At 38.1% G+C, this 21,619-nt stretch overlaps 1 protein-coding gene across 1 annotated transcript in view; it reads right to left on the bottom strand.

The window, feature by feature from the left end:
* Nucleotides 1-13,394, bottom strand: part of ARMC3 (armadillo repeat containing 3) — a 154,640-nt gene extending 141,246 nt beyond the window's left edge. Inside the window, exons 1-2 of the mRNA XM_006869910.1 lie at nucleotides 13,303-13,394; nucleotides 9,719-9,767 (exon numbers count right to left, since the gene is read on the bottom strand). Coding sequence (XP_006869972.1) covers nucleotides 9,719-9,767; nucleotides 13,303-13,394 — 141 coding nt within the window. The remainder of the gene's footprint in view (nucleotides 1-9,718; nucleotides 9,768-13,302) is intronic.
* Nucleotides 13,395-21,619: the final 8,225 nt, after the last annotated feature.

The following is a 21,619-nucleotide window of genomic DNA, read 5'->3' as shown; positions in this document are numbered from 1 at the left end:
AAAAAATCAGAACAAAGCCAAACCGAGAAAGTATACTGTCCACCTTTGCTCTGAGGTTCCCGTGGCATTATTCCATGGTACAGCTGCTTGCTCCCCCGCTTGTTCTTGCCATTTGGTCTCGCCAAGTTGTTGGCTCCTGCCGCTGAGCCCAGCAGGTTCTAAAGTATGAGATTTCTTACTTCCGCTACAAGTTCCACTATCTATAAGCCTTCAAACTTTTTTAAATATTCCTAGATATGTGGTTCAGAGTTTTGGAGCTCTGCTCTAAACCCGCTTCGCCTAGTATTCTGTGGTATTGCTGACAGAGATCTTCACTGCACCTCTACCCTATCTGCCATAAAGACCCGCCTCTGCTGCTCCTACACTTGAGCCCATTGTTGCTGCCACTGTGCCAATCTATCTCATTGGGGACCCCTCTTTTTCATTGTCCCTTCACTCAACGTTCTCCAGGGACTGGTCGCTCCTGATAATATATTTGATGTATGAGAGATGAAGTCTAGCCATCTTGACTTCTAAGGTGCATTCTGGGTTGTACTTTTTCTAACACTGATGTGTTTGTTCTTCTAGCAGTCTGTGGTACCTTTAATATTTTTCTCCAACACCATAACTGAAATGCATCAATTCTTCTTTATTCACTGTCCAACTTTCACATTCATATGAGGCTACTGAAAATCCCATGGCTTGGGTCCAGTGCACTTTAGTCCTCAAGCTCTTGTACACTTTAAAGAGGTCTTGTGCACCAGATTTGCCTAATGCCATATGTCATTTGATTTATTGATTGTTGCTTCCATGAATGTATGATGGTAGATTTAAGCAAAGTGAAGTCTTTGACAACTTCAAAGTTGTCTCTATTTATCATGATGTTATTTATTGGTCCAGTGGTGAGGATTTTGGTTTTCTGTACACTGAGGTGCAATCCATACCAAAAGCTGTCGTCTTTGATCTTCATCAGTAAGTGTTTTAATTCTTCTTCCCTTTCAGCAATCAAGATTGTATCATCTGCATATTGCAGGTTGTTAATAAGCCTATACAGACTAGATAAAAATATAGTGAAAGAATCCAATCCTGGTGCACACCTTTCCAAATTTAAAACCATTCAGTGTTCCCTTGTTCTGTTCGAACAATTGCCTCTTAGTCTATGTACAGGTTCCTCATAAGCAAGATTAAGTGTTCCAGAATACTCATTCTCCACAATGTGGTCAATAACTTTTCATGATCCACACAGTTGGAAGCCTTTGTACAGTAACTAAAGTACAAGTACTCTCTGCTTTCAGCCAAGTGCCATCTGACATCAGCAATGAAATATCCCTCATTCCAGATCCTTGTCTGAATCCAGCTTGAACCTCTGGCAGTTCCCTGTCAATATACTGTTGCAGCCATTTTTGAATTATCTTTATCAAAATTTTACTTGCATGGGATATTAATGATATTGTCCAATGATTTCTGCATTCTGTTGGGCCACCTCTCTTTGAAATGGGCACAAACATAGATCTCCTTCCAAACAGTTGGCTGAATAGCTGTCTTACAAATTACTTGGCATAGATGAGTGAGTGCCTCCAGTGCTGCATCAGTCTGTTGAAACATTTCAATTTGTATTCCATCAATTCCCAGAGCTTTGTTCTTTGCCAATGCCTTCAATGAACCTTGGACTTCTTCCTTCAGTATCATTGGCTCTTGATCATATGCTACCTCTCGAAATGGTTGTATATCGGCCATTTCTTTTTGGTACAGTGACTCTGTGTATTCCTTTCATCTAATATGATGCTTTCTGCCTCATTAAATATTTTGCCCAAAGAATCCTTCAGTACTTCAAGTCGAGGCTTGAATTTTTTCCTCAGTTCTTTCAGCTTGAGAAATGAAGAGCATGTCCTTCCTTTTGGTTTTCTAAAACCAGATCTTTGTACATTTCATTATAATATTTGACTTTGTCTTCTTGAGCTTCCTTTTGAAACATTCTGTTCAGCTGTTTTAGCTCCTCATTTCTTCCAATTGCTTTAGCATCACTATGCTGCAGAGCAAGCCAAGTTTCAGTGTCTCTTCTTACATCCATTTTGGTCTTTTCCTTCTTTCTGTCTTCTTAATGACCTTTTGCTTTCTTCCTATATGGTGTTCTTGATATAATCCCACAGCTCTTCTGGTTTTCAGTCAACAGTGTCTAAAGCATCAACTCTGCTCTTAAGATGAGCTCTAAATTCAGGTGGGATACATTCAAGGTCACAGTTTGGCTCTCCTGGGTTTGTTTTAATTTTCTTCAGCTTCAGCCTGAACTTGCATATGAGCAACTGATCGTCTGTTCCACAGGTTGCCCCAACCTTATTTTGGCTAATGATATGGAGTTTTCCACTGTCTCTTTCTCCAGATGTAGTCAGTTTGATTTCTGTATATGCTGTCTGGTGAAGTCCATAGGTATACAACATCTTTCATGTTATTATTATTATTTTTTTAATGACCTTTACAATATACAACCAGAGGCAGGTTGGCAGAGGAAAGATGGGTGGCAGGCGACACAGGGAGGAATGCAGTGGTTAAAGTGAACAGAGGTAAATGCTGTTAACTGTTGGTACATGGAGGAGATTGCAACCATGTAATGAAGCAAAGTATGTGATTTGTTGAATGTAAAACTGATGATCTGTTCTGTAAACCATCATTTAATTCATAATAAAAAGTTTCTTTACAAAATGACCCCTAGTTTACTTTGTAAACTGAATTAAAGTAGCAGATTTTTAGAGTAAGGTAAGCTGGTAATTATTTGTGCTGTTTTATGTAATATTTGAACCCTGATAACATAGTGGACTATGAACAGGGTTGCTAACCCCAAGGTCAGCAGTTCGAATTTACCAGTCACTCCATGGAAAAAGAATGAGCCTTTCTGCTTCAATAAAGATTTACAACCTCAGAAAACCTACAAAAGCTTAAGAAAAGTCACTATGAGTCGGAACCAATTCCACAGCATACAACTACCACCACCGTATTATTTAGTATATGTTATGACAATTGAGACTATTAAGAAGAACAAAGGGATTTTTAAATTTTAATCATATCAATAAACACTCTTGTTAATGTCCTTATTACCCATTTGACCAGTTGATGAAAAACCAATGAAAATTTTTGTTGTTGTTTTGAAGTGCCGTCGAGTCAGTTCCAATCCATAGTGACCCTGTATAGGGTTTCCGAGGAGCAGCAGGTGAGCTTGAACCGCTGACCTTGTAGTTCAAACGGCTTTGCTGTCTGGTACATTAACCCATAGTGCCATACCATGTTATTAGGAAATTCTTTAAGAACCAAATTACTATTAGTTGACACCAAAAATTTATCTTTGCAAGCACTTATAGATCCCTCTCCTGTTTAATTCTTTTCATTTCAAATTTGTACAACACATCTTTCAAAGACTCTGAAGAAAACCTCTAAGTAAATATTTTGTAAATTGTGGTATATTCTTTTGAAGTATTACAATTTACAAGCTATTGAAAGGGGTTAAATATTTTACTACTCTATCCACTTCATTAACTCAAAAGTCAAAATAGGGTAAGCACAGAAAAACCCTTGGGAAAGGCACTGGTTCAAGATAGATCTTATGAGTCATAGACCACTGGTAATTTTTACATGATTTTGGTTACCTTCTAGACTGTGGCAGGCTGAGCAAGCTAGAGATACATATTTTTGTTAATACTAGGACTGGAAGCAGCAGTCAAGAAATTAAATGATGAAGAAGAACAAAGTTGGAGGTCTCTCACTCCCTGATTTCAAAATTTACTACATGGCTACAGTGATCCAAACAGCCTGGTACTGGTACAATGAAAGATACATAGATCAATGGAACAGACTTGAGAATCCAGAAATTAACCCATCCACATACAGCCCAACTGATCTTTGACAAAGGGCCAAAATACATTGAGTGGGGAGGAGACAGTCTCTTCAACAGCTGGTGCTGGCAAAATTGGAAATCAATGTGCAAAAGATTGAAACAAGAACTTTACCTCACACCATATGCAAAAACCAGCTCAACATGGATTAAAAACCTAAATGTGAATCCCAGAATTATAAAGGTCATCCATGAAAAAATAGGGACAAATTTAAGGGCTCTAATACGGGGCACACATAGATTACCAAACATTACGAGAATTGCACAACAAACAAATAAGACAAAAGAGAAGATTGGGACATACTAAAAATTAGCAACTTATGTGCATCAAAAGATTTCATCAAAAGAGTAAAAGGAAACCCACAGAATGGGAAAAAACCTTTTGCAATGACATATCACTCAAGGGATTAATCTCTAAAATATATAGGAAACTACAACACCTCTACAAGAAAAAGACTAATAACCCAATTTAAAAATGGGAACCAGACATGAACAAACACATCACCAACGAAGACATCCGGGCAGCCAGCAAACATATGAAGAATGTTTACAATTGGAGCCATTGGCGAGATGAAAATCAAAACAATGAGATATCATCTCACACCAGCAATAACAGCGAAGTTCAAGCAAGCACAGGACAATAAATTCTGGCAAGGACGTGGAGAAACTGGAACCATCCTACATTGCTAGTGGGAATGCAAAATGGTTCAACCACTGAAAAACGGTATGGTGCTTCCTTAGAAATAGAAATACCTTATGATCCAGCAATTCCTCTACTTGGTATAGATCCACACGAAATATGAGCCAGAACACGAGTAGATATATGCACACCAATATTTATCGTAGCACTATTCATAATAACAAAAAGATAGAGGCAGCCTAAGTGCTCATCAATGGAAGAAGGGATAAACCATCAATGTTAGAAAGGAAAATAATTTTTGTTACATATAGACAATGGAATATTATGTTACCTTAATAACAATAAAACTGTAATCACTGCATAACATGGATGAACCTTGAGGACATTATGGTGAGTGAAATTAGTCCCTCAAAAAAGGACAAATATTGCATAAGACCATTATTGTAAAAGAAAAAATATCCATACTAAAAGAAAAAAAAAAACAGAACACAAAAACAACTTTGTTGGTTTTAAGGGGTAGGAGGGAGGGAATGGTAGATCACAGACTAGAGGACAGACATCATAGTTTGGTGTTGGGGAGAACAATACAAAAGAAGGGATAAGGCGATGAAAGAACATGGTAGATAGGGGAACACTGAGCTAAGTTTGCTTGGGCTAAATGGAACAGAGGTAAATAGTGATATATGTTCAACCTTGGAACAGGTTCTGTGATACAGGAATCGAGACACAGTCTGAATGGGTAAAAGAGGGGAAATAATGTTAAGATGGTTGACTGTCATATGCATATTGGTTTATCTTGTCTACTATTGTAAAATAAGACACTTGAGTGAGAAAGAAAGGAATATTGGGAAACATGATTATAGAAAGCTTGTAAGCCTGTCCTCAGCCTATAACTGATTGGAATACTTAAAAGGGGTTCTAGAACTTGCCCAGTGAAATAGACTTCTTGCAAAGCCTTTGTAGTATAGTATATAGGACATTAGGTAGAATTCTGAGACCTACCCAGGATCTTCTGACATGGGACATTTCCACTTGAAAGAACATATAGATCAGCCTGGAGCGGCTAGAGGAACAGAAGATACATCCTGAAAGAAAGACCAGCAGGAAAAAAACAAAAAACGGCAGGCTACTGAGCTATAATAATAATAAGCAAGTTGTTCACCAGGGAGCCATCAATGCAAGCAAGTTCCATAGACTCCTGTGGACCTTGAAATGAGAAAGAGATGAGGAAGGAAGGGCTGGTTGGTGTGAAGTTGAGGGAGACTTGAGAATTCCTGAGCCCACGGACACTGACCTAGCCACGGAGGGCTAGAGCTGAGAGTGAAGCATCCAAGTGACGTGAAGTGGGGGTTGACGCACAAGAACGTCCAAACTTGCAGATAGTATCCATCTGACCTAGTTTCTATGGCTTGATGAGCAGAGCTTGCTTGAGGAAGATAAAAAAAAAAAAATTGGATAAAGGAAGCAAGTGTAAATTGCTTCTATGTGATGAACTTGACCTATGCTTATAGATGTTGTTGTTGTTGTTATGTACCGTGCAGTCAGTTCTGACTCATAGCGACCCTGTACCGGGTTTCCGAGGCTGTAAATCTTTATGGGAGCAGAAAGCCATATCTTTCTCCCGCGGAATAGCTGGTAGTTTCGAACTGTTGACCATGAGCTTAGCAGCCTAATTTGTATCCACTATGCTACCAGAGCTCCTTATGCTTATAGATGTGGTGGTGGTTGTTGGTTATGTGCCGTGGAGTCGGAACCGACTCATAGTGACCCTGTACAGGGTTTCCGAAGCTGTAAATCTTCACGGAAGCAGAAAGCCTCATCTTTCTCCCGCGGAGCAGCTGGTAGTTCAGATCTGCTGACCTTAAGGTTCACAGCCCGATTCATAACCACTATGCTACTAGAGCTCCATTAGATGTAATAGCTCAAAATACCAACTGCGAGGGAAGGAGTCGTCACATCAAGGATCAAGCCTATCCCCTAGGTATACAGGATTGATAGTAATGGGCAATTTAGACATTAGTTACCTAAAATGGGGGGAGGGGGGTACTATAATGGCATGAAGTGGCTGGCTTACAAGTTTTCAAGAGGGAGTTTAGTTTCAGAGTGTGCAGTGGGGGAGGGATGGGGGGGGTGTCCAGGGAAGGGGTAGACTCCCCACTGATAGTTTTCATCTTATCTAGATGGGTCTGATGAAAGGAAATGGGGATTGGATTCTTTTGACTCAATAGTGACTAATTGTGATGGTCACAACTGTAAAGGTAGAAGTTGTGGGGAGTAGTTAATCTTACACTTCCAGTAACAGAAGACACTAGTAACCATCAAGACAGAAAAGCCTGAGCAGAACATGGGACCTGAACCAAAGAAGCAGTGAAGCCAGAGATAGAGGCAGAGGTGATGGTATGGAGAAGTTAAGTAGCTGAGGACTCTAGACTCATAGAAAGAGAAAGGCTGTGTGCTGGGAGCCAGAAACTGGCTTGCAGAATGCACCCTTTGGTTGTTTAATGATTATATATTCCTGAGTATATACGGTAAAACAACAACAACAACAACAACAAAAAACCCAGAGAGAATAGAAGTACATATTGTTAAATGATGATGCATGGAAGGGATTGTAATTATTACAATGATACAAAATATGATAGGATGAGTGCAAAACCTATGTTCTCCCATGTAAACTTGCACTCAATTCACAATAAAAGCTTTTTTTAAAAAAAAAAAAAGACAGACAGAAAACAAAGGACATATTGCATTGGGCAAATCTGCTGCACATGACCTCTTTAAAGTGTTCAGGAACAAAGATGTCAGTTTGAGGACTAAGGTGCGCCTGACTCAAGTCATAGTATTTTCAATAACCTCATATGCATGCAAAAGTTGGACAGTGAATAAGAAAGACCACAAAAGAATTAATGCATTTGCATTAGGGTGTTGGAGGAGCATATTGAAAGTACCATGGACTACCAAAAGAACAAACAGATCTGTGTTGGAAGAAGTCTAGTGTTGTTTGGAAACCAGGATTGCCAGACATCATATTTCATACTTTGGACATGTTATTAGGAAGGACCAGGCCCTGGAGAAGGTTGTCATGTTTGGTAAAGTGTCGTGTCGGAGATAAAGAGGAAGACCCCCAGCAAGATGGAATGGCACAATGACAGCAGCAATGGGCTTAGGTGAAGCAATGACTGTGAGGATGGCCCAGGACCAGGCAGTGTTTCATTCTGACATGCATAGGGTTGCTATAAGTTGGTACCAACTCAATGGCACCTAAAAACAATAGCAACAAAGGACTGGAGTTGTCTAATCATGCCCCCCAAAATTGGAACCAAGGACAACACTAGCAAAATATAAAATAACAGGAAGTATATTAGACAAAGAAAAAGCCCTCTAACTGTGGCACTGTGGGTTAATGTGCTGGACTGCAAGGTTGATTTGAATCACAAAGTCAGCAGTTCAAGCTCACCAGCCACTCCTTGGAAACCCTACTCAATGTCACTATGAGTCAGATCCAACTTGAGGGCACTTAACAACAATTTACCATATTTTTACCTAAATAATGTATGCGTTGAGGAAAAACAGATAAGGACTTTTCTTCCCATAAAAAGTTATGGCCTCAGAAACCCTATATAGATCACTATGTGTTGGAAAGGACTCAAAGGCACACTACCCCCACAATGTTTGCATGGTAATGAGTTTTTGCAGACCTCACAACCCCCTCATACATTAGCTGACTCAAAGAGTCAGCTGATGAAAGGAGATGGGGATTGGATTCCCTGTGCATTATATGGGTGTGCATATCATTTACTTGTGCATAGTATATACAAAAATATGGTGGTTTTCACCCAGATGTGCTGGTCATCAAGTACTGTGTTCAGGAATGTACTTTCTGTTAATAAGATGCCAATTATGTGATAATGCAACACACACAAAGGGGATGATGCACACCCAGGGTACAATGAAAAACTAAGATTCTAGAACACTTTAGAGAAGCTAAAATAATGGTTATGTGTGGGAGGCACAGCCCAGAGGATCACCATTATCAAAGATTCCACTGACTGCATGCTAACCATGTGCCAGGCACATATGTACGTTATTTCATTTTAATTCACTCAGTATCCAAACCAGTGGACCTGGACTTGATTCCAACTCACGCTGACCCTATTGTGTCAGAGTAGCACTGTGCTTCATAGTGTTTTCAGTGGCTGATTTTTTGGAAAGGTAGATCACCAGGCCTTTCTTCCACGGTGCCTCTGGGTGGACTGGAACCTGCAACCTCTAGGTTAAGAACTGAACGCATTAACCATTTGCACCACCTAGGAGCTTAAAATGCAACAACCTTAATGAATTGGCTACTACAACAGTTATTTAAGAGAAACAGAAATAACTTGGCAAAAATCAACAACTTGACCAAAAGAGCAGTCTGAGAGCAGCCCTGGAACAAAGCTCCTGTTGGAAAGCCCAAGGCTCCAGCGTTACCGACGACAATGCCGTATTAAACTCCTTAAAACTTTAAAATGCTGACCCAATGGACTCTACTTTCTTTTCTACTCTCATTTTTTTTGCAGAAACATCACATAATACATGTTTCAAAATAAGTTTCTAAACAAAAAGCTATCAAAGATCATCTTCCATCTTTAATCAGACTTTTATAAAGTTTAGAGAGAAGGTATAAACTATACTTTAAACAGAGGGGCAAAGGCTTTGTGGAGGGTAAAGTGCACTTGTTAAGCATTTGGATTATAAAAAAATTAGACAAACCCTGACTTCTGTCTTTACAGAATTGGAGAATAGGACTTCTGATGTTCAAGTGCCTGTGAACTCATCTTCAGACAACTTTATAGACATATCTAATAGCAATAGCATAACCTCTAGCTATCTTTGAGAATTCATTTGAATAATTAACATAAGGGAGAGACTGGCATCTAAAGTATTTAAAAGAGCAGGCCAAAAGTATTTATTCATTAACTAGGCTTATAAATATGCCATCCACATACTGGAAAAAGCTAATAATTGCTCTCTAATTGTGATAATTATGTAATGACAATGCTGTAAATGTTTGTTTACATAATGTTAGATTTCTCTGACTAATCTTATCATTAGTCAGACTTTGGACTTCTGCCACCATGTATTCATGTATATTCTGGTACATGCCAAACTGTTTTAACAATTTATTTTAAAAACTGGTTGTTAAAGTGCTACTGGTATTCAAATCAGAAACTTACCACATCCTTAGGAGGAGGTTCTACTTCCTTCTTTATCTTTTTACCCATCCTAGAAAAAGATACAATTTATGGTTAAAGTGTCATTTGTATGTTTTATATATATATTTAAAATCTTGCAGCTACCTATGTCCTTAGGAGGAGGTTTTAGCCCTTTCTTGAAATTTTAAGTTGTTCTAAAAGAAAATGAAATGATTGCATATGTACAAATATTTTACCTAGTTCTTTATTTCAAACTCTGTAAATTTAAAGGAACTCATTAGAAAAATTGTTGAGATTGAGCCCTGGTTTCCAATTTGGAAAGGAAGTGAATATATTTGTGATATAATTTTTACTTGTTGTTGTTGCTGTTAAAGTGCCATCTAGTTTGTTCCAACTCATAGAGGTCCTGTATAGGATTTCCGAGAACTGGCTGGTGAGTTTGAACTGCTGACCTTTCAGTTCAAATAGAGTTTATGGTTAAGTGCTTATCCTACAGCACTACAAACAAGAAATAGTTTGCCATGTTTGCAGTTCATGTATAGGGCATGGGAGCCTAAATTCAAATTACTTTTGAGATTTGCTGTTAAGTATCACAAAAGGCAGGATATTTTGTCTGGTTTGTGGCACTGATAAAGTCCAAGCATCAGAACGGTATCTTGTATATAATAGGCATTTGGTATTTATTGAAATCACTAATTACATTTTTCCAGGGAATAATGATTTTGAGAATGGTATTAAAAATCCTACTCTCTCTGACTTAACATTTTTGTCAATTTCCCAGATAACAAAAAGTATTCTTTAATATAGGTGTGAACGAGCTACCATGCTTCCAAAACTGCCACTGTTGTTGTTGAGTGCTGTCGAGTTGGTTCCAACTCATAGTGACCCTTTATAGAGTTTCTGAGGAGCAGTTGGTGGGTTTGAATTGCTGACCTTACAGTTAGCAGCCTAGTTCTTATCCTACAGCACCATGGGAAAATAAGCCTCAGAGAAGACTGTACAATTAAAACAATAACAAAAAATGTAAACAAAACATTTCACTTTTAGTTAACTTGATGTAACTAACTTATTGTTTGCTCTTTATAATTGGGCTTAGTACTCATGGCAACCCCCATGCACAAGATCTGACCTTTATCACTCATAAGGTTTGCATTGGCTGATTTTCAGAAACAGATCACCGATCTGTCTTAGTCTAGAAGTTCCACTGAAACCCATTCTGTATCATTGTAATGTTGTTATGTGCCACGCAGTTGGTTTCCACTCAAAGTGTCCCAAAGGATAGAATAAAACTGCCCCATAGGGCTTTCTGGAGTCCCTGTGTGATGCTGTGGGTTAATGTGCTGGACTGCAAAGTCATTTTGAACCACAAGGTCCGACGTTCAAGTTCACCAGCTGCTTCTCAGAAACCCTATACAGGATCACTATGAGTTGAAACCAACTCGATGACACTTAACAACAAAACAAAAAGGGTTTTCTAGGCTTCCAATAGCAGATTGCTAGGTATTTTCTACAAAAGAGCCATTTGTGAGTTCAAACTGCTGACCTGTCAGTTAGCAGCTGAGCACTTGACCACTGCGCCACCAAGGTTCCGCAATATTCCCCGATGCTATTTTATTCATTAAATATGTTTTCCTTTAAAGCTACAAAGACAACAAATTAAAAACATAGATTCTTTTGACTTTTTGAAGTTGAAATAAATCCATTTGACCATTTCACCACTCTGTCCATTGATACTTTTAACAACTTCTTGTTTCTTAGAAAAGTAATGGATTTCATTCAACAGAAGTTGGAAAACAAAGACTGTCAAAGGAACAAAATAAAAATCACCCAAAGAAAAACACAGGTAAATCAGCGCTCTTAGCATTTTGATAGTTCGTTTCTTGTGTGTTTTCTAAACTCATTTTACCATGCCACTTGTGTAGCGCTGTTGGATAAGCACTGGAGTGCTAATTGTGCTCAACAGAAAGGTTGACAGTTCAAACCCACAGCCACTCTTGGAAACCCTATACAAGGTCACTAGGAGCTCTGGTAGTATAGTGGTTATGAGTCAGGCGGCTAGCCTCAAGGTCAGCAGTTTTAAACTACCAGCTGTTCCGTGGGAGAAGGATGAGGCTTTCTGTCCCAGTAAAGATTCACAACCTCAGAAATCCTATACAGGGTTACTATGAGTCAGAACTGACTCCATGAAACATAACCACCGCCAACTACCAGGAGTCAGAACCCACTCAACATTACGCAACATTCCCACCCCTAAGGTTCCCTGGTAGCCTAGTGGGTTAGGCATTTGGAGATCAGCAGTTTGAATCTCTGTGTGAGAAAGATGAGATTTTCTGCTTCAGTTAAGATTTACTGTCTCAGAAACCCTATACAGCAGGGATGGTAAACGTCCGGTCCGCGGCTGTAAGTTGTTGCTAAGTGCCACCAAGTCGGTTCTGACTCATAGTGACACCTTTATAGGGTTTCTGAGAAGCAGCTGGTAGGTTTGAACTGCTGGCCTTGTGGTTCATAATCCAGGCTCATTTCTGGGGAGCAACTGGTGGGTTTGAACTGCTGACCTTGTGGTTCATAATCCAGTGCTCATCCTACAGCGCCACACTAGGAGTCCCTCGGCCCGAGCAATCTGGTCTGGCCCTGCCAAGGCACTCTCAATTCCAGCAGGCTAATTTTTAAGTTGATAATTTTGCATGGCCCTTGGCAGAAAAAGATTCCCCACCCCTGCTGTACAGGGTGGTCACACTAAATCAGAAGTGATTCCACAGAACACAATCAACACCACCACCACTCTCACCCCATCCCTAAACGGAACTATGTTCTTACTGTGTTCTTCAATAATAAATGGCCAAACACATGAAATCTATCTCCTCTATCTCATCCCCAATGGATCAGCATATTACGTCATTTAAAATAATACTTTAAAATCCATTCTTTATAATCAGCCTTCTAATTGTTAAGCATTTATTTTCAAATTTCTGGAATTATGACCAAAGCTACAATGGACATATTCAGACATTACATTTTCATCCACATCCCCACCTATTTCATTTCAGATAAATCTCTAGAAGTAAACTAATTAGGTGAAAAGAGCACCAGATATGAAAAATATTAAAACCTTTAAGCATTTTCTTGAAAACTACAGAGGAGCCACTTTTTTTCCCCACAAATTTACTGGTTATTTGTAATTCTCCTGTGTATTTTCAGCGTATGATCTGTTTTCTAATGGGGAATATTTCTTTTGAGAAGACTTAGAGGGCAGGAGGAAAGTCTTCTTGAGATGGTCACAGTTAAGTAACTGAATCTATAGCCCTTATGTCCCCTCTAGGGGACTCAGTTTTGTCACCTGATAAATGGACAGTGGCTGGAACATTCATGAAACCCAACCCAACGCCCATCTTACACTGTGGGTGCTGGGCAGGGTCGGACAACTTCTAACAAGTCAGTGGAGCGCGGCTCTTTCTCATTCGCAAAGTTTTGTCCTGGTCTCTCCCTGGGTCTCTTCAGGAGGAGCAGTACATACAGCCACGGACCTGCCTTTACCTGCCCGAGTTCCCACGGAGTAAGTGACTCCTCAATTCCTGAGATCCACACCCGCGGCAGCAATCCCTTGCCTCCTAGTCTGCTGTTGGTCCTGGTTGCTAGGAGACACCGGGCTGCGCCTGCGCAGGTCGCAGAAGTGCTCTCCACAGTCAGAGACGCCCATTGTCCCACCAGGGGTCTAGTTCTGTACCCGCTAAGCCAAATGCCTCCTCAGTTCCCTGAGTCCAGGGCTTTGAACCAAAATAGGACTGGGAATTCTCCTACTACAATGAGTGCAGGCCCACATGAAAGTTGTAAATCAGGAGGCATTGCCGTTTCAGTTTTTGGCCACAGGACTGGTTATGGATTCAAACAATATAATGCACTGCATTCGCCCAGCTACAGGCCCACAATCTCTGTGCAGATAACTTTCAAACCGCCATTTCCTGCGTGGACTCCGCTAAACAGCAGACCTGGATTTTCATCTTTTTGTGCTCTAAGCGAGTCCTGGTGTAGCACTGTAGGATAAGCACTGAACTGCTAAACTCAAGGTCGGCAGTTCAAACACATTAGTTGCTCCTTTGAAACTCTATTCAGGGTCGCTGTGAGTTGGAGCCGACTCTGCAACACTTAATAACAGCAACAAGGTGTCCTGTGAAGACCTCAAAACCTCCTGTCTGCTTTTCGTCATTCCTCCCATGCAAAAAATAAACTGTTTCTCTCCTTCCTTCACCCCAATCAGCAGTTGTGTTGCTTTGTGCTACCCTGTCAACTCTGACACATAAGGATTCTAGAGAACAAAGTAGAACTGACTCACAGGATTTCCTAGGTTCGAATCTTTACTGGAGCAGATCGCCTTGTCTTTTCATATCTGGAGGACTGGTGGGTCCAACCTTTAGTCAGGTGACCTTGCGATTTGCAGCCCGACTCGTAATCACTACGCTACTAGAGCTCCTTATTCCATAATTTATAGTTCTAATTATGTCACCCCCTTACTCAAACAAAATGTTTTCCAATAACTTCCTAAAGTATAAACACTTTAGTCTAGTATTCAAGACTTTCTGAATCATCCTTAATCTCTTTGCAGCCTTGTTCCATACACTATTTCTACCACTCAAGTCTCAAACTGGAGTACTAAGTGTCCATCATTTCATCGAATCAATACATATTTATTTGTTATTGACAAGTGCCTTCCAGCTGGTTCCAACTCAAAGCATTTGCATAGTGTTTCTGAGGCTTTAAACGCTTGCAGGAGCAGAAAGTCTCATCTTTCTCCCACTGAGCGAATGCTGGGCTCCACGCCAACTTTGTGGTTCACAGTGCTTATCTTAAGCATTTGCCAGGTTATGTACAACTCACGGATTAGTCTTTCATCTCTTACTTAATTAAGCCCAGCTCAATTGCTATCTTCATGATAGATCTTTGATTCCCTTTAGCAAAATGTCTCTCCCACTGTTGAACTCCACTTCCACTTGTGAATTCCATTTCCTCTTTGCCTTCATCATTACCTCACTTCCAAAGATTATAGGTGGCTTCTTGCAGTTGCTACTTTCAGACACCCTTGTGTGCTTTTTGCCTTTTAAATAATCTGGTAAGCAATTTTTTTAGTAGTTCTTTATTAAGTATTTAAAGAATTAAATGTTCTTTAATTCAACCTTCAGAATCATCATTTTAAGATAAAAATTATAATTTATATTAAATTCTCCTTGTTCTGTCTCTTTGAATTGAACCTTGAATAATAACTTCCTGAATCTTCAGCCTTTTAGCATCTTTTATCCCCGTGAGTCTATAAATATAGTGAGATGCTTCATATACAAACAAAAAAACAACCAGCTAAACAAAATTAACCTATCCTCCCTTGATCCTCTATTTCTTCCTGATATGGGGCTATGGGTTAATGCGCTGGACTGCAAAGTCACTTTGAATTGCAAGGTTGGTGGTTCAAGCTTACCAGCTGCTCCTTGGAAACCCTATATAGGTTCGCTATGGGTTCAACTCGACGGCACTTAACAACAACAATTATTCTATTATTCTCTTTCTCCTCTTGGCCATAATTTTCCCGTAAGTAATCTGCAGTTGATACTTCTGCATTCTTACTCTTCCATTTACTCTTCAAACTATCTGATTTCATCCCACCACTAAATTTGTTCAAATCCATTGGGCATTTAGACTTCATCTTCCTAAGCATCCCTGCTGCATATAACATTCTTATTCTTGCTGTTGTTGTTATGTGCCGTGGAGTCGATTCTGACTCATAGCAACCCTATATTGGGTTTTAAATCTTCATGGGAGCAGAAAGTCTCATCTTTCTCCTGTAGAGCAGCTAGCAAGCTCAAACCTGTGGGGCAAGTAGAGGGACCCTTTTCTTGAAACTCCTTCTTTGTAGACCTGGATACAACTTACACTTGATCCTCCTTCTACATCCATGACCATTATTTAAGGTGTTTTCTATGTTGTTGTTGGGTGCCTAGTGAGCTCATTTAAATTCATAGGACCTCATATGACAGGGTAGAACTGCGCCATAGAGTTTTCTTGGTTATAATTTCTTATGCCTGTTATTTGCATCTTCTCTCTCTTTTCTTTTGTTATGATTTGCCAATATTTTATCAATTTTATTAATCCTTTCAAAGAGCCAGATTCTTGTCTTGTTGATTTTTTCAATTGCTTTTCTGTTTCCTAATTAATTGATTTCTATTCTAATACTTACTGTTTCTTTTCTTCTGATGACTGTACGCTTACTTTGCTGGCCTTTTTCTAATTGTTGGAGATGTTGTGTTCATTGTTGATTTGGGTCCTTCCTTTGTGTTTATTTTACTTTCCTTTTTTTTTTCTTATCAGTTGTTAAATTATTTCTTCTTGCTGCTGCTTATTAATTCTTTTTCTTCTCTACTATCTTTATTTTGGGCTGTTATTTGGATTTTTTTTCCTTTTCTTTTCTTACTTTTTTCCCAAGTTGGCCAGGAAACAGCAATTGTGCCCATACTGCCCAGCCATATTAGTGCCTTCTGTAGCCCCACCAACTAACTGAGCAAGAGTCCTTACTCACTCCTGTACCACCTGAACAACGATAGACCACCCAAATCTACCCTTAACTATGCTACACAGACAGCAAACAGAGAACTGCACACTCATTATCATTCTCTGTTACACCCAGCAGGAGACAGGTGGGGAGTGTCTAGGAATACACCAACACACAATCATCAATTCAGTGCAGACACAATGACACCACTGCCTCAGAAACAACTATTTCAATTTACATGAAGACAGACTACATCAAACAAGGGACCAAAATACAGAACCAGAAGACCTTGTTGAGGAAGAAATTGTATTGAAACTAGTTTATAAGGAAGTCAATAGAATGATATATAGGTATTTCCAATGGATTGAGAGAAGGATCAAGAAACCTGAAGAAGAAAGCAAAACCAAAGGAAAACACTACAAGAATAAACTGACAAAATAAATGAAAAATGAGAAACTAAGCAAAACTAGCAAATAGAAACCCAAAAAACTAGTGCTAAGATTTCAGATGCTAATATTGAAAGGGCAAAGGAGTAGAATTGAATCAATGGAAGGCCGAATTGGTGAGCTTAGAGATAACTCTCTTGAGGAACAACCAGAATAAAAGAAGAAAAAAAAATTTAAGAAAACCTAAGAATTATGTAGGACAACATCAAGTGGAATAACTTACATGTTATCTGAACTCCAGAGCAGGACTAGACAAAGTAAAAACACACAGAGAAAACTGTTGAAATGTTGTTGGAAGAAAATGTCCCTAACGTCATCAAAGATGAGAAGATATGCATTCAAGAAGCTGAACCATTTTTATAGAAGCAGATCGTCAGGTCTTTCTCCCACAGAGCTGCCTGATAGGTAAGTTCCAATTGCCAATCTTTCACTTAGCAGCTGACTGCTTAACCACCAGGACTCCTTAGGTTATTTTCTATACAGCCCTTAATTATTTATGTCTCCCAGGTAATATGTACCTGGCTCTCTTCTTATACTCTATGTACTTTTCTGAGGATATTTTGTTTGCATCTGTAACTTCAATTACCATATAGATAGCTCCCCGTCCAATAAACCCCACAGGAAAATCACCAAGACATATGATAATCAAACTTTCCAAACCCAGAGACAAGGAAAGAATTCTGAAAGCAGCTCAGGAAAATTAAGTTACTTATAAAGGATAAGCAATAAGACTAAACTCTTATTTCTCAGTAGAAACCATGTAGGCAAGAAGACAATGAAATGACATATATAAAACTCTGAAAGAAAAAACCTGGCAAGAAAGAATCATATTCCCAACAAATTTTGTCCCTCAAATACAACAGTGAAATTAGAACATTTTATTGTTGGGAAGTGCCATCGAGTCGGTTCCAACCCATAGCAACCCTGTATAGGGTTTCCGAGGAGCAGCTGGTGAGCTTGAACTGCCAACCTTGCAGTTCAAATGGCTTTGCAGTCTGGCACATTAACCCACAGCACCACACCAGGACTCCTAGAACATTTTAGACAAGCAAAATAAAAATAATTTGTAAAAACTAGATCTGCTTTACAAAAAATACTAAAGGGGAGTTATTTTGTCAGAGAACCAACAACAGAGGGCAACTATCTGAGATTAACACCCATGCAATGCTATTCAGAAATCAATCCAGATATGGAAGCACCCAAAGTAAAACAAACCTACAAAACTGAAAATATGGACCCAGAGATATGTTTGTAACAACAACAACAAAAATAATAAATTAAAAAGCAAGAATAATTATAAAATTTTCAAATGAAGAGGAAGTCAAATAGATTTTAAAGATAGAGCAGATGGCTTAAAACTTGGAATAAATTAATAAATGATAATGTAACCTCAAAAACATCAATAAATTGTCTCCTCAAAAAATGAATTCAGCACATAAAATTGTGGAACAAATAACTCAGAAAACAATAAAAAGAATAAATAATAAATAAACCACACAAACAATAAAATGACAGTAATCAATTCATGCCTGTTGATAATTACACTGACTATAAATTGATTTAATACACTAGTCAAGAAACATAGAGTAGCAGACTGGATAAGAACACAGGACCCATCAATATACTAAGTGAGACACACTGTAGACACAGAGGAAAAAATAAATTTAAAATGAAAAAAAAAAAGTATATATCAAGCTAACAGCAATCAAAATTGAGCAGGAGTAGCAATATTAATTTCTGATAAATAGACTTTGGGAGAAAAAAATAGCATGAGAAACAAAGAAAGACTTTGTACGAGATGATTAAAGGGTCAAGTGAACAAGTGATCATAACCAGAATAAATATCTGTGCACTCAAAGAAAGAGCCTCAAAATACATAAATCAAACTCTAACAAAATTGAGGAAATAAACAACTCAACAACAATAGTAGGACATTCTTGGTATGGCACTATAGGATAAGCACTTGACTACAATGTCGGTTTGAACAGCAAGGTTGGCAATTCAAATCCACCAGTCACACCTCAGAAACCTTATATAGAGTTGCTATAAGTTGGAATTGACTGGATAGTACTTAACAACAACAACATTTTAATATACCCTTTTTGATGAAGGGCATAACTAGAAAAACACACAGCGAAAACACAGGAGAATGAAATAACACAACTAATTAGACCTTATAGACATGTACATACATAATCATAACACTCAATCTAACAACAGCACAATATACATTCTTTTCCAGTGCACATAGAACATCCACCAGAATAGACCACATATTAGGCCCCAGAGCAAATCTCAATACATTTAAAAATATCAAAATACTACAAAACATCTCAGATTACAACACGATAACATTAGGAATCAACAATAGGCAGATTAAGGGGGAAAGAATCAAATATGTGGAAATTGAGTAAAACCCTGTTTAAAAACTACTGGGTAAGAGAAGAAATAAAAAAATTAATTAAAAAATTCCTTGAATCAAATGAGAATGAAAACATAATTTACTAAAACCTTTGGGACACAGTAAAAGCAGTGTTCAGAGGGCAATTTATAGCAGTTAAGTACACACATCCAAAAAAGAATAAAGTACCAAAATCAACACCTTAACCCAGCATCTCCAACAATTAGAAAAAGAGCAGCAAATTAAGCCTACAACCACCAGAAGAAAAAGAACAGAGATTAGAGCAGAAGTAAATTAAATAGAAAACAGAAAGACAGTAGAAAGAATCAACAAGACAAGAAGTTGGTTATTTGAAAGGATTAATAGAATTGACAAACCACTGGTGAATCTAAGAAAGGAAAAGAAGATATAAATACCTTAAATAAGGAATGCAATGGCATCACAACAGAACCAGCAGAAAAAGAAAGATAATAATTGAATGCTGGTGTGGTGCTGTGGACCGCACTGGACCGCAAGGTCAGTCTGAATCACAAGGTCAGCAGTTCAAACTCTCCAGTCGCTCCTTAGAAATGCTATAAAGGATTTCTATAGGTCAGAACTGATTGGACAGCACTTAACAACAACAACAATGAATAACTGTACTCAACAAATATGCAACACTAAAGGATAATGATGAATCTTTAGAAATACCTAATACCTGAATAAACCTGGAGGTTATTTTGTTGAATGAAATAAGTCAGTCATAAATGGACAAATATTGTATAAGACCACTTTTGTCAAAGTATTTTTTTTAAAGAAGGTTTTCACACTGAAACAAACATTCTTTGATGGTTTCTAAGCATGGGCGGTAAGAGAGAATGGGTCACTGGCTGGAGGTGTTAACTTGGAAAATAAATTTAAAATGAAACTTACATGTACCAGAAAAAAAAATCCATATAAAAATATGCACTTGAAAATTTATAACAGTTTTATTTATAATCACTAAAAGCTGGGATCAACTAAGATGTCTTTCATGAGGAGATTGGGTAAATAAATTGTGGTATATTCTTATTATGTTACATTATTTTACAATAACAAGATGGATCTGTTAATTCATACAACAGTATGAACGAATCTTAAATGTATCTTGAAAGAAGCCAAGCCAAACTGCTAACTGTGTGATCCCAGTCATATTATGCAAAGGGCAGAATTATAGGAATGAAAAAAAACAAACAAGCCTTCAGTAGTTACCAGGAGTTTGCAGGACATGTATTTGACATGGGCAAGCATAGGAGATTATTAGGGTGATAAAATTCATCTGTATGGTACTGTAGTGGTAGATTTATGATGCTATGCATTTTTTTCCCTTTCAAAACAGAGACTTTACAGCTCAAAGAGTGAAACCATATATGCAATTTTAAAAAAACTAACAAAAGAAGCTGAACTATGTGAAGAAGAAGGCATATGATTGGAGGATGACTCATTAAAAACCTGAAAACAAATAACAAAGTTGTATGGACTAGAGCAATAGGTTCTAGGATAAGCTTTCAGAGATAACTTTCAAAACAATATTGCAGAAATGACCAACCAAAAAAGCTGAGAAATTAGAAAATGTTAGTCACTTTTATGCAAAATAATTATGATTCTTTCAAATTTGTATTTACATTCTCTAACATTTTTCTCATCCTCAGATTAATTTTAGTCATAAAAACTTGTCAGCTGAAAAAATTCTTGTTCTTGTCATCAGCTTCCCTTCAGTTGACTCCTGAATCATGGCCACTTCTTGTGTTCCAGAGGAGAAAAGTCACTGGGTAGGTTCTAACAGCCAAACTTTGAGTTCATTGCTGATGCAATTGCTTGGGCCACCAAATAAGGCATACCCCAACTACAAAACTTCTATTTTACACAGATTTAAGATTTAAATTCCTTAAAATATACACAAGCTCAAAATAAGAAACAAAAATTATTTTATAAAATCAGTTTCACCAGTACTAGATTAAGCTCATTTTCATAGCTAACATCAAGTCACGCACATGATGGCAAAGTCACTCAATTTAGCAGCCTATGGAAAACAGTCTGCTTGAGGCCAGCAAGTCAAGGGCATGAAAAGGTGCTATTTTCAAAAAATACCATTGGTAGATACATTTATGGCATGTGAGATGACAAACAGATTACATTAATCTTGAAGAAAGTTAAATAAGATGTTGATGAGTCTGTAAGCATTACTAATTATTGGACTTAAAAAATGCTTGGTAATGAAACAAAACATAATTTGTCATGCAAAGCATCACCAAAACAAAGTCTTTAAGATTAGATATTTAAAGTAATACACTAATATATCGAAACAAAAAAAGATGAGTTAGAAACACTGCTTAAAGGTATGTGTTGATATTTTACCTGTATGTTATAGGCTTTTTCCACCACTCATCTGTCAATTTTTTTGTATTGTGGAGCCTCTTGTATTGTTCTGATGCTGGTAACTATGTCACCAATAATTTAATACTAGCAAGGCCAACCATCACGGACAGGTTTCAGTGGCTCCTTCTCACATAGACAGATGAGGA

Source organism: Chrysochloris asiatica, unplaced genomic scaffold (assembly GCF_000296735.1).
Source record: "Chrysochloris asiatica unplaced genomic scaffold, ChrAsi1.0 scaffold00137, whole genome shotgun sequence".
Taxonomy (NCBI): domain Eukaryota; kingdom Metazoa; phylum Chordata; class Mammalia; order Afrosoricida; family Chrysochloridae; genus Chrysochloris; species Chrysochloris asiatica.
The sequence above is the reverse complement of the archived record's forward strand: the minus strand, read 5'-3'. Positions and strand labels throughout refer to the sequence as shown.